This window comes from Colias eurytheme, chromosome 3 (genome assembly GCF_061535395.1).
Source record: "Colias eurytheme isolate Ceu_HAF_F1 chromosome 3, ilColEury1 Martin Lab GWU primary, whole genome shotgun sequence".
Classification (NCBI taxonomy): domain Eukaryota; kingdom Metazoa; phylum Arthropoda; class Insecta; order Lepidoptera; family Pieridae; genus Colias; species Colias eurytheme.
In genome coordinates this window covers 9,564,187-9,577,842 of record NC_142982.1, presented here as the reverse complement: position 1 = coordinate 9,577,842, position 13,656 = coordinate 9,564,187, and the positions used below count along the sequence as shown (strand labels likewise).

Genomic DNA, 13,656 nt, shown 5'->3' with positions numbered 1-13,656 from the left:
CCAACTTAATGTGCGGCTCGATTAAAGCCCCTGTGCCAAGTTTCAGCGCGATCGGACCAGCGATGGCCGTTTTAGCATTTGTATGGCGGCGGCCATTTTTTCCGCCATTTTGAATTTTTTTCACTATCTGTGGTAATTGCTCGAGGTCTACTACAAGTTTAGTTCGAGCACCCCAGATGTAGCTGCTACCGTTTGCGCGGGCCGTTGACCGTCTTCGAGAGATGAGGGAAAGTTTAAGATTTCGTATTTTTCTGGATATCCTGGGAGCTGGGCGAGTACGAATGCATCATTGGTGTGTTTCTCCGTTGCGCCACCTCGTCTAAATTTACGTTTTTATGTTTGCGCCAAAAATGGAAAAATTCCAAAATCGAGCGTCCCACTATGGCTCCCTGGTAGCGTCCCAGGGTGGTGATCATTTTTAGTTCCGGGACCCTCCACCCAACTCGCACCGTTTCCGCGGGCCGTTGGATTTTACGTTGTATGGAAGTCGGAAACTGGGGCCCGGAGCCACTCGAACGGGGCACCGATCGATTCGCCGGCTCGAACAGAGCACGTGTGCCAAATTTGAGACGTAAGGATTCATAAACGGCGATTTTAGCAAAGTACGGCGGCCATCTTGTTTTCGCGAAAATCCCCATTTTTCCACCCCCCCTGGTAATCGCCACCAGTTCTGAGCATTTTTTGTTCCGACACCCCCCCTCCAGGTGTCACCGTTTTTGCGCACCTCCAGGGGTCCACTCTCTTGTCCAGGGTGTTGGAGATGTCAATATTTTTCCGGTGGTCACTGGGAGCACCTATACACGTCCACGTCGAAATCCCCCCAACTTTCCCCGTAGTTTCCGAGAAACCCGATGTCAGTGAGTCAGTCAGTGGTAGTGTAGCTTTATATATTATAAAATGAATCGCAAAATGTGTTGGTAAGCGCATAACTTGAGAACGGGTGGACCGATTTCGATAATTCTTTTTTTATTATATTCCTTGAAGTACGAGGATGGTTTTCATGTAGAGAAAACGTAAATATGTACCACGGGCGAAGCCGGGGCGGACCGCTAGTATTCAATATTTATAAATTACGTACTCACCGGATACAATTTGAAATGTACAAGATTGCTACAAAAAAATCTAGGTTTTTAGCTGTACAATTTAATCTCAATATTCTCAAAAAACAAAAATCGAAAGAACTAAAGTACTTAGCACCAGGATTAAAAATGTTCGGATTCATTCTAAAATCGATTTAGAAAGTTGAATATTTATTAATAAGATACTATTATGTGATATTATATTTGTCGTATTTCCATTACAAGGTTGTTTTTTTTTTTCTCACTCTAAATTGTAATCACCATAGTAATCACAGATACAAAAAATATTGTTGAAAACATGAGATTTATTCTTTTCCATTTTCAGGCATTAGTGAAAATCTTTTGAATTAGAATGAATAAGACAAGAACGTCACTATATATGTTGATAAGCCCTAATTAAAAGTAGTTAAAATTTACTTTCTTACATAACTTTACCGCTGTTCTAATATAATTTCCTAGAACTATTAAATGAAATTTCTACTCCTCATAATGGTGCCATTTTTAAACATTAAATGTGCTGTAAACTAAGAACATAATATGTTATTTATAGACGCAAATGACCAATGTCACGTACATAGATAGTCTTTACTATATATAGTAATTATCCATATTATCCATTTATTTAAACGAAGATTAGAATATTTGTCCTTATATTTCTTGACTGTTCAGGAAACTTACATAGGAAACCTCGATCATGTACTTAGAAGTACCATACTAAAACATGGTTCTATTACTTTTTTAATGCTGAACGATGCACCTATGTATTAAAACCATGTTATTCAATCAATTATGTCGTCAGGTAACCCAACCGGTAAGTAACGGAACAATTTCTCATATTAAAAGGCAACGAGTTCAACCTGATAAATATATCCGACTCATTGATATTAGACATACAACTTCGGAATTTCCGTTTTAATTTTGAATTTTAAACATTTTTACTTTTTAATTTACATAACTCCTAAAAGCTACATAGAGGTCATTGATCGATTATAAATGACATTTCTCCGGGATCACTTAAAAAAGGAGGAAAACAAATCCTGACCATATTAAAACAATCAAAACAGGCTTGCGGTCGACGCATCGTGTTATATGGAAAGTGGAAGTTATCTGTGGCTGCTAAGCTCCAACATTGCTGTTTCTGAAGCTGGCCAGGGCGCACGCTTGCCGCGCTTTAAAAAAAATAATTTCGAATCTTTTCAAATTTTACGCGCGAATTTAAGTTTCCTAATTTAAATGTTGGTTTAATTGTTAGTAAAAATGAAATCGTATCAAGTTTTTATTTTATTCATCGCCGCTGTGATTGCACCGACCACATCGAACACACGTAAGTGCTTATGTTTAGAAGAAAGTATTTACCGTAGCGGGCCTAGACTCGTCTAGGATATAACCACGTCCAACATGTTCGGTTTACGTTCATAAACCTGTACAATAATTGAGTTTCCTTCTGGGAATCATTTAATTATTATTTTAATTAGCAGAATATGCTTTCAGCCTTCAGAGCTTTTGGCTTTCTACATCAAACTTATCCTTATAATAGTTTAAAAAGAATTAATTTATCACTTTATAATTAACAATTTTGTATTTTTAAACTTTTATAACTCTTAAATGTAACTGATCCATATAATTGATACTATTTTTTTATATAATTTGCAATACAGTTCATATGACTCTCCTGGCTAACCCGCTGAATACTTGTGTACCTACTAGTGTAATTCCTATATTAAAATAACTTTCAAGTTTTTTTACATTTTCCTGAGTGAAACCTTACATTGTTTCTCTAGGTACCATGACACAACGTTTCCTCGGCAAAACTAGATACAAAGCTCGTAGTTGCTTGTACATTTAAATTATTATATAAAACGTTGCTCTAACTCGTGAAGGAAATATCCATTTAAACTATTGAGTAACCTGGAATGTCTTCCTTACATGAGAGTTGTAAAAACTTATGTTGGATCTTATATGCAAAAAGTGTCTGTCTGTTTAGAGGATGTTTTAACGATAACATTATTAGTGCACCAAATTCTAATTCATCATAAATATTTGTAAACATTACTAATTAACTGAATTTTTCGATTTCAAACCAATACTGTAAACGTTCGATGTTCCAAAATTGCTAAAGTGTGTTCCACGAAATATAGGGAGAGACAAACAACTTTTTTTGGCCGATATTTTGTGGAAAATATACTATCACTACGTGGTATAAAACAGTCGCTTTCTCTGTCCCTATGTCCCTATGTATGCTTATATCTTTAAAACTACGCAAAGGATTTTGATGCGAACTTTTTAATAGATAGAGTGTTTTATTATATAAATTATTATGTTTTAGACAAAGCGGGCGAAGCCGCAGGTGGAAAACTTGTTTAAATATAAAATTAAATAACCTAGTACTACATACTACACTACTGCTAAGTACTAGTGTATGACGTTCCTAACTTACATGATGGTATTTAATTAAAAATACCTATTTAAGACGAATTTTGGTAAATAAAAATTCCTGCTAACGGCTTGAGGAAAATGAATAACTTTCTAAGAAACTTCTTTTTAGCCAAACTTATTATGAATTTCTAAGAAGCCTTTCTGTTATAATATAATAAGTAAATACACACTCCGTTTCGATCGTATTATATTTAATTTTATAGTGATTCTATGAGTTCATTTTGGAACAAACTAAATACATTTATCTTCAGGTTTTATTACTGTAAAACGTATTTAAAAAATGGAAGAAGTATACTATAACCTAATACTATCTTTTCATTCGTTTTGTAGCCAATAAAATAAATATAAAAGTTCAATAAAAGTGTATTAGTCACCAGGCTCAAACCTGAAAATATTAAACAAATACTGAAATTACTTAAATATAAATTGGTTGTTTACACTTAAAATCATCTAATTATTTATTACCGATTACTAAAAAATAGCATTATCAAAACGAAGGAAATTCTTTTAGCTCGAATAGTGTCTAGGGGAGGTTTTCTACCTTTTTTAATTTCGTATTGTTGGTACCAATAATTAGCGATTATTTATTTCAAAACTGAATAAGTCCCTTCCTATTTTTCGTTTATATTATTAATTATGTACTAACCTACTAAAACTGCACAAAGCTTGATGCAATGAGCATACGACATCCCATAAATATGCATGGTTAAAATAATGTATGCTTTTGTTTCCTTCGCCTCATTCGTTTGCCGGAAACTATACTTGTGATTTGTCTTCTATTAACCGTGTAAATTCGTACCGTCAAATGTGGCTACTTGACCTTTACTTGGCAACTTGACCACACCTTCCGTTTAACAACAAAATATCAAATTTTGTAGAATTGAAAGCAAATTGACCTAACGTATCGATGTTGGTAGGTTTTTAAAATATTAATTGGCAACATATTTTAATTTTAAAGCGGTAACTCTGTTGGTTCTCGCAATATAACGTTTCGAAGTGTGACTGTGACTAAGGATCTTTTGCCGGTGTCAGTATTATTATGTTTGTAGAGCTTAAACTGCACATCTCAGGTGAGTACAGTTTTGATATGTTGTGTAATAAACCCTAGAGATTGATTTTACAGTGGGAACTATCCAATTTTAGGCTCATCTGTCGAAATATTTGCTTGGGCATTGATGCCTCAGGTTAGGTCAAGTTGCCATAGACCGCTGCGTGGCAACTTGACCGACGCCTAGGGTTGACACAAAAAATAACGTGACTGCATTTTTTCCTTTTTTTATCTGTTTCGAGTTTTGCATAGTAAAATCAATAAATTTGCTGCAAATTTCAGACAATCCAGATACTTATACTCTCTTTGATGACAACGATTTTGCATATTTCTAATGAAAAATAAATTTTTCCTTACCTATTAATAAATACCTATAGGTATTAAGTAATATACATATACATATGTATTAAATTTAGTTTAATAAATAAATAGTTCATTAAAATTTGTGTCTTGTTTGTGACAACCCTATCCGACATGTAATGCGTTGTATGAAATCATTACAAATCCCGTGGCAACTTGACCAGGTAGCCAGAGCCTAACAGTTTATTGTAAAGCTTCGGGCTGCAATATTTAAAAAGTCGAAGACTTAAAAAGTAATAGCAACTTAGCCTAAAACAAGAATGTTAAGCATCTACCTATGAAAACTGATGTGCAAGGTCAAGATACCACATCAGTGTCAACTTGACCTGTATTACGTTTATTTGTAAATAATATCAGATTCAATATATTTTTAAGAAATACCTAGTAAAAGTGAATGATGAAATCATCCATGACATGAACAAATCATAAAATGTTAATAAAAGTTTAACATAAATAAGCTAGCTAAGAAAAAGTAAAAAAATGTGGTCAAGTAGCCACATTTGACCGGTACCTAATTGATAGTTTGTTTGGATTTATGAGTTGTTTATTATGAGTTAACTGTGTCTTTTTATCAAACATCTCCCTGAATAATACAATAAGGTGCTTGCTATTAAATGTGCAACGTGATGTACATATTCCTGGACTATTAATTTTTCACACGTCTGATGGTGGGTAGAGAACTTTGAACTTTTCAAATTCTTTTCATCTGATTTCTTTCTAAAAATTTATTATTAAACTAAGAAAAATTTACTTTCATGTAAGTATATAAAGTCAATAATTATAATAGTCCCGCCTCGTGATCGAATTTTTTCTATTCTTTATAAATTTATATTTATAATATTAATATTTTTACTAAAGCATGGAATAGACTTACTCTTTTATACTATTTTAAAACTATTCGCAACACACCAAAGCACCTTAAAATCAGTTTATCAACGATGTAAGATTGTGTGTTTGTTTGTTTAATTATACATCTAGAATTCATAGAAATGTAACGAGTGAGTACAATCTCACTCTTAATGATCTCGCGTAATGATCTTATGTAATAAAGAAATTGTAAATGTGCAGTCATCACGCGGAAGATATTCCATATCTAATGTGTTATAAAATTGTGGTTACGACATGCTATTTATTTTTTAATTTTAAAATAAACATAGAAAAAAAGTTAGAATTTAAATGGAAAAATAAGACTATGTAATAATTTCTATGAAAAATAAGACAGATATACAAATCAGTATTATTGACTTTTGATAAAATATAAGCTTTTATGTCCTTAATGTAGGTACCTACTTTTTATGTAAATTTTATGAAGCTCATCATTTACCTATTGATATAATACTTATGCAACCAATGTTTGTAAATAATTCCGTTATTCTAATCTTTTTCTATTTTTCATCATAGTTTGGTACTTTTGATATACATACTTCACTTAAATTTTGAATTAATCTTGCCTGTAAAATTAGTATTTCGCACTTCTCAGGAGTTAATGTTTATTTTTAAACACAATTGCACATTTATGTAATATATTTTAAATAAGAATTACGACAGATGTAACCCATATGCAAATGTAGAGACGATTTATAGACTGACTGAATGCAAAATAATGGTTTTAGTATTCTTTCATATATTGTTAGTAACTAAAGATTTTGTATCTTGACTATATTTAAATATTCAATATTTTGCAGCAAGTTTTCATTTTCATAACAAGAGAATCTATTTTGGAAGTGAATCACTAAGGCTCGGTCAAAGCTCTATCTAACTACGAAATAAAATAGTGTTAATTGAAACAACAAAAAGCAGTAATTATGTATTATTATCACTTCTATACTTTTATTTATTAAGCCACAAACTCTATTTTTAACTGAAATTATTTACGAATAGTAGATAAAATTCTCCATATATAGATTTATAAATATGTATCAAACAATTTCCTCCTAAACATTATAAACCTTATTATATAATACGTTATATATAATACTCATATTTTAAACGTCCAATAAAAAGTTTAATAAACGGTACAAGCCGCACGATTGCAAGTTTTGCGGACAAGTTTAACGGCCAACGACCTCACGGACATCATTAGCTTTTTATCTGATCAGCTCTTGATATCAAGAAAAAATCTTTTTCAATGGAAAAAGCTTAAAAGGAGGTTAAATTCACCACTGAACATATATACGAAACATTTCAAAATATCTGTTGGACAATAACTCTATTTTGAATTTTTTTTCGATTCTATGGTATCTTGTTCTATCTCTACTATAGAAAACTGTTATTACAAACTCAGTTACATTATATGATTAGGTTTACGTAAGTGACATAACACTTAAATATTATGAGAATGTGTGTAAATTTTAATAAATTTTAAAAAATGTCGAATGATTTTTCACATTTCCTATAGTTTAAAAATATGGCTACTACTATTATTCCGATTAATTCGACAACTGTATATTTATCTTCTAAAATAGAATCTTAGAAAATTGCATAGTAGAGTACAAAAATGCAATAACGTACAGTTAGTATCTAAGACTCACGCTAAATCATGCACATACAAACTAACCTCTAATAGCCCATAGGTCATCAGACAAAGCTATTGTATACCTCCAGATAAAATATCTGAAGGTTAGAGTCCCATTGTCCAGCGTGTATCTATTGTCTTTCTGTTAGCGACAACACTACCGTTACAAGAACCACTCTTGCATACTAATGTATGTAGAAAGCTGGACCAGCTGATAACTATCGCTTATTGCCTATATACCGCGTGTTAATAACTGTTTCTTTGATGTTTATTGGTTTAGCGGCTTTTTGGGTATTGATTCAGGTCATGGATTAAGAATCTGTGGTTGGATTAATTAATTAATTTTACACTAAAAAACGCAATACTTCACGTCGTTTAACTATTGCGTTTTTTTAGTGTAAAATATGACTCTTATTTAAGTACACGAATAGGTATAACATAACCAAAAATGATGTAAATAAAACATATTCAAATATATAATTGTTATTTAGAAGCGGCGGAATTCTATCAATACATTAGACTTGGGCAACTTAGATAAACTGTATTCTAGTAATAATTAAACATACCTAACGGAATAATATTATTTTCAAACTTTGTAGAAGTTTGACAGAAGTAAAACTTCACTTAAAAATACAATACCTACTTGTATATTTCTGTAAATTGAAATTGTTGTTTCAGATATATTTGGAGGTCGTTGTTCGAAACAGGATCCCAATGTGGACGCGTGTTTACTACGAAGCTTTAACAATCTGCTAGATTACTTGAAAAGTGGTGCTCCAGATTTCGGATTGGAAGAGGTATTTATTATTTATGTCTTGTTTTTCGCATATATTGTAAGAGATAATCGTTTTAAATAACTATAATAAAGTCTTTGTTGCATATTATAAATGTGTTTCATCTTATCAAAGGTTCTATTTATCCTTTAAAAAAACATTCTTCCATTAAACATTTAAAGTTCCGAAAATGTGTTAAATTGTAGTTATTTATCTACGTAAAATAAGATTAAAATAGCTTAAACTTATAGATATATGAGGACATTATAATTTTGCTCTACATTTTTCTTCAGCTATGAAACACGAATTTAAAGTAATTAATTAATTTACGTAATAATATTAATAAAACCTTTATTGTTATTTTACAGTCAGACGAGATAGTGATAGACGAACTATCTATAGCTCTGGGTGGAGGTCCCGATGGATACCGAGCTACGTTCAAAGATATTCACGCGACGGGAGTCAATAACATGACTATCACTAATGTCAGGTAATATAATTATTTTCACTTGTTGTTATCAATTCATTTACTATGCAAAAGTAAAAAAAGATGAGACAATGTAATAAATTACTTCATTTTCACGTTAAGGATGTAAAAGTTATATACATACTTACCTAATGGAGATTGGAGAGCCAAGCAAATGTTATCTAACACTAGGTACTTATTTATTTATTTATTTATTTATGACACTTTATTGTACATATAACAGGAATTTAAAATAAGTGAATACATAAAATTGGAAAGTGTACAATAGGCGGTCTTATTGCTTAAAAGCAATCTCTTCCAGGCAACCATAAAAATAAAGGACATGTAAGACATTGTGTGTACTTATATAAAGTTTAATTCAAATCTGAAAATGTAATCACTAATCACATAGGTATACCTATTGTTTTTAAATACTAAAGATGATTGATGATGAATTTAAATAAAATTCAACCACTATAACTCAATAATTATCATAAGGAGGGATGAAGGTTGATGACGCTGCTTTTAGTAATCAAGCAGAAAATTTTTCGACTAACCTAACATCGAGTTCAAATTTGTATTACCCTTTTGGTATTTAAATAATTCTTAGCACGTTGAATTCAAAGTCAAAGTCAAACAAAAAGTACATCGCACTGTTAATGAGCAATTTAAAGTCACATTGGAATAATATAGTGAAAAGCTCTACAAAATATATGACTTATGTAAATCGACCACACAAATGCAATGTATTTAATTGTTTTTAATCACTAGGACTGCAGTCTGCAAGGTAGGGATTGATTTTTGTAAAAAGTATAAGATATTGGACTCTGGAAATTCAAATATTTTCATTTCAAATTACTTATATCCAAGTCGATTTCTATGGCTTTGTCGAAAACGTTATTTTTTCGTATAAAATATAATAACATCGTTAAAAACATTTTCATATAGCCTATCCATCTAAAAATTACCTACACATGTGATAAAACCCGGAACCCCTACTCAACAATTTATTTATAAACTCCTGGTCAAGAACCGTAGTGCAAAATATTTCTAATTTATTCCGATCACAACTCCATGACACACGGTTCAATCACACAGCTGGCAGACAAAGCTGTATGCACGGACTAGTCATCGATCACCTGTATTTGCCATGATTAATAACCGCAAACATTTATTCTAAAATAGCTTCCGACCGCGGCTTCACCCGCTTTGTCGGAAAACTAATAAATAATATACTAAACCTTCCTCGAGAATAAATCTATCTATTAAAAAAAGAGCGTGTACCGAGCACACATGCCAGAAGTGAAACTTATTTGGCAAGATTCAAACATACCAAAATCGTTGCCTTACTCCATGACGTGACGGTATTGTCATGAGGCGACCTTGAAATTTTACTCTCAGCGCGCATAAAGAAGTTTCACTTTAAAACTGCATCAAAACCCGTTGCGTAGTTTTAAAGATTTAAGCATACAGACTTAGGTACAGATGGCGGAAAGCGACTTAGTAGGTATTATACTGTGTAGTGAATATGATTAATAACCGCAAACATTTATTCTACGACAATGTGTATATGAAATGTGTGATCTTGGCCTTCGTTGATCCTTTACATGTTCGTCGTCAATGCCAAAGGCTATGTCTGTCAAAATAATGGTAGTAAATATTATTGTGAACTTCATGATTTTACGTAATTCATTGTTCGAAATAGATAATAAAGTGAATTATAAGTAGTTACCTAAATATATTATTAGGCATTCTTAGCTATTGACGTATGTTGTTGAACAGTAAATCTAATAAAGTTATTCATTAATATAGAACCGACTTCCTGTTGTAAAACTTACTACAGTTGGTAAAGGTACTTATTTAATATCTTAAAAACAATATTCGAAGTTCAAGTTCCCATTTTTGTGTAATGAAGTTTTTGCAGAATACAGAAATTTAATTGTCAAGCGCATCTTGATTGAATATCTTTTGATTTTCGCTCTCTTGTAAATCTTCAATAGCGAAGAAAATATCCTAAATGTGCATTTTTTCATGGTTATTATATTAACAATTTTTTCTTTAAAATAAAGTAATCTCCTCTCCTTACAGATCTGACTTAGAAACCCATCAATTCCAACTCACAATGTTCGGACCCCACATTAGCGCTAAAGCACGCTACCGCTCCTCTGGCGTCCTGCTGCTCGTTAGAGCGAGTGGTGGGGGCGATTATTGGGGGGAATATGGTAAGAGAAAGTTATTTATTTTTAAGAAGTGACTAGTTAAAGTATTTTATTTCGCGTATTTTGATAAAAAAATATATTTCCACCCAATTAATTGTTCTTTGATACCTGTCTTTTTATTTGACCTAAGAAATAGAAGTTTCAACAATTTAATAAGTCACACTTTATGCGAAGAATATTAATACAAAATAGGGGAAGTACTAACTAGTGGGAATTACCATCGATGTGAAAATTTTAAATATTATTTCAATTTTTTCTTAAAGGTCTTGCGTGAAATTGCGTTATGTTTTTATTTGCCTTTGTTTTAGTTTAGAATTGTAAACTTTTTCTGTAAATAAAATAAAAACTCCCGACAGACGGTGTAAAAGCCAAAGTATACTTCCGCGGATCACCATACACTCGCAACGGGCGGACTTACCTCAAGCTGCAGCAGTTGAAGTTGGACTTTTCAGTTAAGGGCATTCAGATGGGGGTCGAGAATCTGGATAACAGTAACACTGTGTTACGTGAGTATTTAGGGATATTATTTGTTTTTGGGATTGTTGTTAATTTGACATAAATTTGGTAAGATTAAGGAAATTGTGGTTTTGAAATCTTTAATGGAAGTAATAAATATTCAATTTTGGACCCTATAGAAATAATGAAATCTAGTATTACAAAAAATCGATGCTTTATTTGTAGCAGATTTTGGCAAAATTCACAGAAAGATTTTAACGTCTTGAATTGCACCCATGATACTTTGTTCTAATGCCAATTTCAAGTTTTACATAATATAAACCTCGTTTATACAAATTTTAGTAGACCGTATTAAGTAAATTTATACATAAAGAACCTAAATACCTATATGAATAGATTGCTCAAAACAAATTTACTCACAAACAAACCCATACATTTCCAGAAGCAGCACTAAACCTGTTCATAAACACGAACGCGCAAGAACTCCTCAAGGAAATGAAGCCCGCGCTCAAACGGGACTTGGCTGAGAAAATGTCCAGATTCCTTGATAGGATCCTCGCTAAAATACCATATGATGATTGGATTAATGAAGAAGAAACAGAAGAAGCAGAGGAGGAAGAAGAAGAAGAAAAATAAATAAAAAATTCTCCCGCCAATTTTGTATTGTCAGATATTTTTTACCTGTGGAATGCGAATTGAGAGATAAAATATAATTATGTGAATAAAATTATGTAGGTAATTTAAAAAACTGAAAGTTCTCGAAAATATGAAGATAGTTTTAAATATCTGTACCTATATTTTATCTAGTGTTTTTGGTAGAATCGTTTTTTTTTTTTCAAAAATTATTCAATTTTCTTGATCCCATAACTAAAAAGAAAAGGTATTTCAACGTAAAATGTATCTGATAACAACAATTTTTTACGTAGGTAATTGTTTCTCTTACGTTGTTAAGTATTGTAAATTATTCTCCAATAAATTTGTACTCCTTTGAAAGAATCTAAAGGTGCTATAAGGTTGTGTGCAGTTTCAATGATTGTAGAGTAACATTCTCTTACATCGAGGTTCAGTTTGGCAAACAAATAAAGAAAAAAACCTGTTTAAATTCCAGAGTATTCGAAACAATCAATCGTACAAAAATAACTAGGTACTTTTGAAAGTAATTGAAGATAGAGCTTTTTTTATTTTAATATTGTGATTATCTTGAAATATCATATCGATAAAAATAAGAAATTACCTATGGTAAAATATATTTTAGTATTATACATATTATACATAATTTTAATTTCGATAAGTTATTTCCTTATTTATTTAGGTTGTGTTTATAAAGCATGGATTAGTTTAGCGATTAGGAAGCAAGGTCTCAGTGAATAAAATATAATTTATAAATGTTGTTTTATTAATTCCTCTTATCATCATGATAATTCCATATTTATTCCCACTCAAAAGAAACAGGAAGTCTATGAGGCTTTATGTCATATTTTACAAGCTTTTTTACAAGTTCAAGTTCGAGTTGGCGCCATATACATATATCGACATAATTATTCATCGTTTATTTTACCAAAGATGATTGTAAATACTAACTACAACCATTTGGGAAGGTAGTCACAGTCCATCACATCACACCATTCAGATGAAGAACCACCGAGATATCCAGCTTGTTCATAGGTAGAGTCCGTTTATAGCCAATACCAAAAGGCGCAAAGCTAAACTAAACGGGAAAAGTAATGATCTACTCGTATATATCACTGCCTAATGATTATAAAATTTTATAGTAAAAATCTGTGAACTGTAATTTACTTAATTCGAATATCAACGAAAATTATATTTATTTTAATTTATTTTATTTATAATTATTAAAATCTTCCATTGTTAACGAACGTCAACGGAACGTCAATAAAAACATCGAGATATGTAGTATAGTGCCACAAACTTATCTGACCCGGTGACAGTGTCACTGATGTCGCTTTCTTTTATATAAACAAAATATTCCGTATGAAAAGTCTGTGAAAATGTGACATTTCAAAATGGCGGCACGTAGTTCCAGTTTTTGCCACCGGGTCAGATAAGTTTGTGGCACTGTACATACTATCTCCACAGTATTACAATATTATTTCCTACAGTAAGGAATCGCCTTTGATGTCGCGCGATGCCGCCGCCAGCGTAGGTACTTACGCTGCCACACGAAAATACGCTAGGGTTGCAACAAATGGGAAATAAAACAATTTTGATTATTAATATTATGATGAAATCATTTATTCATATGTACATTCAAAATAATTGCGATTATTAAATCTGATGTAATTA

General features: G+C 31.7%; 1 protein-coding gene across 1 annotated transcript; it reads left to right on the top strand.

The window, feature by feature from the left end:
• The first annotated feature begins 2,197 nt into the window (after nucleotides 1-2,197).
• On the top strand, nucleotides 2,198-12,739 carry Jhbp2 (Juvenile hormone binding protein 2). Its single transcript, XM_090120026.1, has 6 exons — nucleotides 2,198-2,403; nucleotides 8,117-8,235; nucleotides 8,580-8,701; nucleotides 10,766-10,899; nucleotides 11,253-11,402; nucleotides 11,795-12,739. Exons 1-6 carry the CDS (start codon nucleotides 2,337-2,339, stop codon nucleotides 11,986-11,988), a joined length of 786 nt encoding a protein of 261 aa, XP_089976152.1. The 5' UTR covers nucleotides 2,198-2,336; the 3' UTR covers nucleotides 11,989-12,739.
• The last annotated feature ends 917 nt before the right edge of the window (nucleotides 12,740-13,656 follow it).